The following is a 3,406-nucleotide window of genomic DNA, read 5'->3' on the forward strand; positions in this document are numbered from 1 at the left end:
AGAATGAAAGATTATCTGTGGAATATTACTGCCTCAGCATTTGCCTAAGTGATCCAAGGAAACCACAGAAAAACTTGGACCAAGGCAGACGGACCCGGAATCGAACCGGCGTCCTCCCGAATCCTAAGCAATGGTCTAGACCTCTAGGCCATGCCGCTCGGTCTAAAACTAGACCAACCCACATCCTTAACTATTTGCGAAGAGTAATCTAATCTAGGTCTACCTTTATCCTTCCTTACTTCCGTATCTGCCACTAATATGTCTCTGACTTCGGTATCCTACTAACCTATCTCGCCTATTTCTTGTTGACTTCCTTAGAGTCCTCAGTTCTCTTACTCTTTCTAACTCCTCTTCATTTCTACTCTTCTCTATCATTCGCCTGTAACACCACATTTTGAACGCTTCTACGCTTCTAACCTTTTCTTTTCCTCCGCGCTCACTCTCCGTGTTTCGCACCCGTATAGCGCCGTGCTTCAAACATACACCTTTAACGACCTTTTCGAACTTCTAAATTAACCGTTCGCGAGCATAGAAGTGACTTCCTTTACTGAAGGCGACTCGACCCTGCGCTATCCTCTGCTTCATATCCCTACTACTCCTTCCGTCCTGACTTATCTGACCTAAAATCGGCTACTTCTTCTAATTTCTCGTCTCCTATCTTTACATTCACTCTTTCCCTACTTTTTATTTCTTTGCAACCAGTATTTTTGTTTTACTTTTATTTATTTTCATACAATACTGTTTTGTCAATACCGCTTTCAGTTTATTTAAAGCTAACTCTAACTCCTCCTTGCTAGATGCTAATACTGCTATATCACAATGTACTATTGTATTCCTAATATTAATTTTTCGCGCAGATACCTATTGAAAGCGACCAATCGTCCTCCTTTAAGGAGAACAATCGTTCCTTTGTATTTTCTGTCCTTTCTGGAAAAGGATCCTCCTACTTGCCCTTCTTTTCAATATTTAAAAACTAATCTATTAATTTCAGCTATTCTTATTAAATTTACGTTATGTTGCCGTAGAATTGAAACAGCTGAAAGTTTTTTAGGTCGGTAGTGATTTTTAGGCAAGTGAGACATCAAGATTGAATGCTATATTCCAGCTGCAGCACTTATAGTAAAACTCAATATAAGGGATATTTTTCGAATCGAAATTTTCAATACGTGTACATATAACTATTTCAACTACGGGGTCATCTTTGTCTTCTCCAACGTCGATCTGAAACAGATACGATGGCAAACAGATTAATAAAGAGCAATTAAAGTTAATTATATCAAGTATTCTCACCTTTATTAACTGTAGGATGTAATGTTTCAAAGTTTGCAGGTGTGAAAAGCAAACCAACTTCAGGAGAAATACCATAGCAGAAAATTTGTTGTTTCTGTGGAATTCGAATAAATCTCCAGTTGCTCTCACTCGTCGATTGAAAATTGACTGCATAATGTTGCAAGATGAGGACAAAACAGCAAATATACTCCACGAAAGACAACGCCCATGTAGACATCGGCTGTTTCAGTATGACCAAACTGAACATTAATTCTCTCTCATCTGTTGGATAACCTGCAGAAAAGGACAAAAACACATATCAATCACCCTACTAATTAAGAAACACATTTAACGCAACTAAAAACGCACCAAAAAGCAAGTAAAACAGTTAAGTCATTAAATGACAAACGTTATTTTCATATTTTGTATCACAACCACAGATCCCGACATAGATAAATGTCAAATAACACGACGTCAATTTATTATGCGGATAATAGATGAAGGCTAAACAGAAATCCATAGATGAATGACAAATATCAATATATTCTGTGGAAAATAAAAATTGTTAAGAGATACAGATGCAGAATAACCTCAATTCGTACTGTTGACAATAGATAACTGTTAAGAGAATTTCCATGGTAAATTAATAAAGATCAATTAATATTAATGAAGTCATGCATTCTCACCTGAATTAGTTGTTGAAAGTAGCATTCTAAAGTCTACCAGTACGATAGGCAAACCAAATCTACAAACCACTGAAGATAATTTGCTGTTCCAGTAGCTTCCGAATTAATGTACAATTGCCTCCCATTCTCAATGCCAAAATTAAGTACTTCATGCTGTAAGGTGAAGACATCAAGAGCGTCAGTTGTTTTAGTACCACCAGAATTAATTCCTTCTGTTATTGGAAGATCTACAGAACCAGGCAAGAAAAAGGTAATTAATTACCACTTTTAAAACAAGTAAATTAGCAACATTCACACTGATGAAAAGATCAGTCCCACATTAATCCTACTGTTTTGTTCAAAAGTTGTTTATTGAAGCAAGTTATAAATGTCTTAAGAAATTGAAGTTTCTGGAACCTCATTTACTATTTTTAATTGATACTGTTACATACCAGTTCATTGTCATAAATCCTTTCTTTAGCACACTGTCTCCTCTCCCAATGGAAAAAAGGCACTTTCATGCTTTCCTTAAGACCACAAGTACATCTATTTTCTATAGCAAATGAGGACTAATACAACCAGTGCTCCATAAGTTAATGGTATCTTGAGTTCTTCTAATGTTCTTGTAGAATAAATTCTATGAAAAAGTGGTAAGATATAATTAATTTAATTGTAACTAAATAACGTGCATGATACATCATTAAAGTAATGCCAAACCCTTTTCTCTCTTATGTGAAATACACTACATATATAATATAGCATGCATGCTCACCTTAATCAGTTAACTATAACAGCCTTCAAGATGGAACAGATAAAACGCCATAGGAAGGAGACAACTTATTTTTTCAGTAGCATCAAAATGAAAGACAACGCCCATGTAGAATTTGGCTGTTTCACTATGAACATTAATTATCTCTCATCAAAAGCGACGGTTGTTTAAGTAGCACCAAAGTTAATTCCTTCTCACTTGTTAGAAAATCTATAGAGACGGGCAAGAAAAAGTAATTAATTACCACTTTTAAAACAAGTAAATCAGTAACATTCACACTTATGAAAAGATCTGTTCCACATTAACTCTGCATCTGCCACATCTAAAATGTTGTTTAAATGTTGTCTATTGAAGCAAGTTACAAATGTCTAAAAAATTAAATTTCAGGGACCTCACTTACTGTTTTTAATTGATACTTTTACATACTAGTTCATTGTCATAAATCATATCCTCAGCAACAGCCACCGTCTCCATTCCCAATGGAAAAAAAGGCAGTTTCATGCTTTTCTTGGGACCATAGGTGCAGCTACTTTCTGGAGCAAATGAAGACTGATACAACCAATGCTCAGTAATTTATTGGGATCCTAAGTTTTTATAATGTTCCTGTAAAACGAAATTTTATTAGAGTATTCAGATACAATTAATTTAGCCTCACTAGTAAATAACGTGCATAATACAATGTTAAAGTTAATATCAAATAAAT

At 35.1% G+C, this 3,406-nt stretch overlaps 1 protein-coding gene across 1 annotated transcript; it reads right to left on the minus strand.

The window, feature by feature from the left end:
• Positions 1-1,195: 1,195 nt before the first annotated feature.
• Positions 1,196-2,380, minus strand: LOC112906098. The gene is made up of 3 exons (XM_025979750.1): positions 1,956-2,380; positions 1,291-1,563; positions 1,196-1,221 (listed from the first exon to the last, which is right to left on the minus strand). Exons 1-3 carry the CDS (start codon positions 1,978-1,980, stop codon positions 1,196-1,198), a joined length of 324 nt encoding a protein of 107 aa, XP_025835535.1. The 5' UTR covers positions 1,981-2,380.
• Positions 2,381-3,406: the final 1,026 nt, after the last annotated feature.

Source organism: Agrilus planipennis, unplaced genomic scaffold (genome assembly GCF_000699045.2).
Source record: "Agrilus planipennis isolate EAB-ADULT unplaced genomic scaffold, Apla_2.0 scaffold170, whole genome shotgun sequence".
NCBI lineage: Eukaryota > Metazoa > Arthropoda > Insecta > Coleoptera > Buprestidae > Agrilus > Agrilus planipennis.

Coding starts and splice junctions, on each gene's coding strand:
- LOC112906098 (XM_025979750.1), bottom strand. CDS start 1,980: ATGCTACTTTCAACAACTAATTCAG. Junction 1,564..1,955: donor ACTTTCAACAACTAATTCAG/GTGAGAATGCAT, acceptor CCTTTTCTGCAG/GTTATCCAACAGATGAGAGA. Junction 1,222..1,290: donor ACATCCTACAGTTAATAAAG/GTGAGAATACTT, acceptor TATCTGTTTCAG/ATCGACGTTGGAGAAGACAA.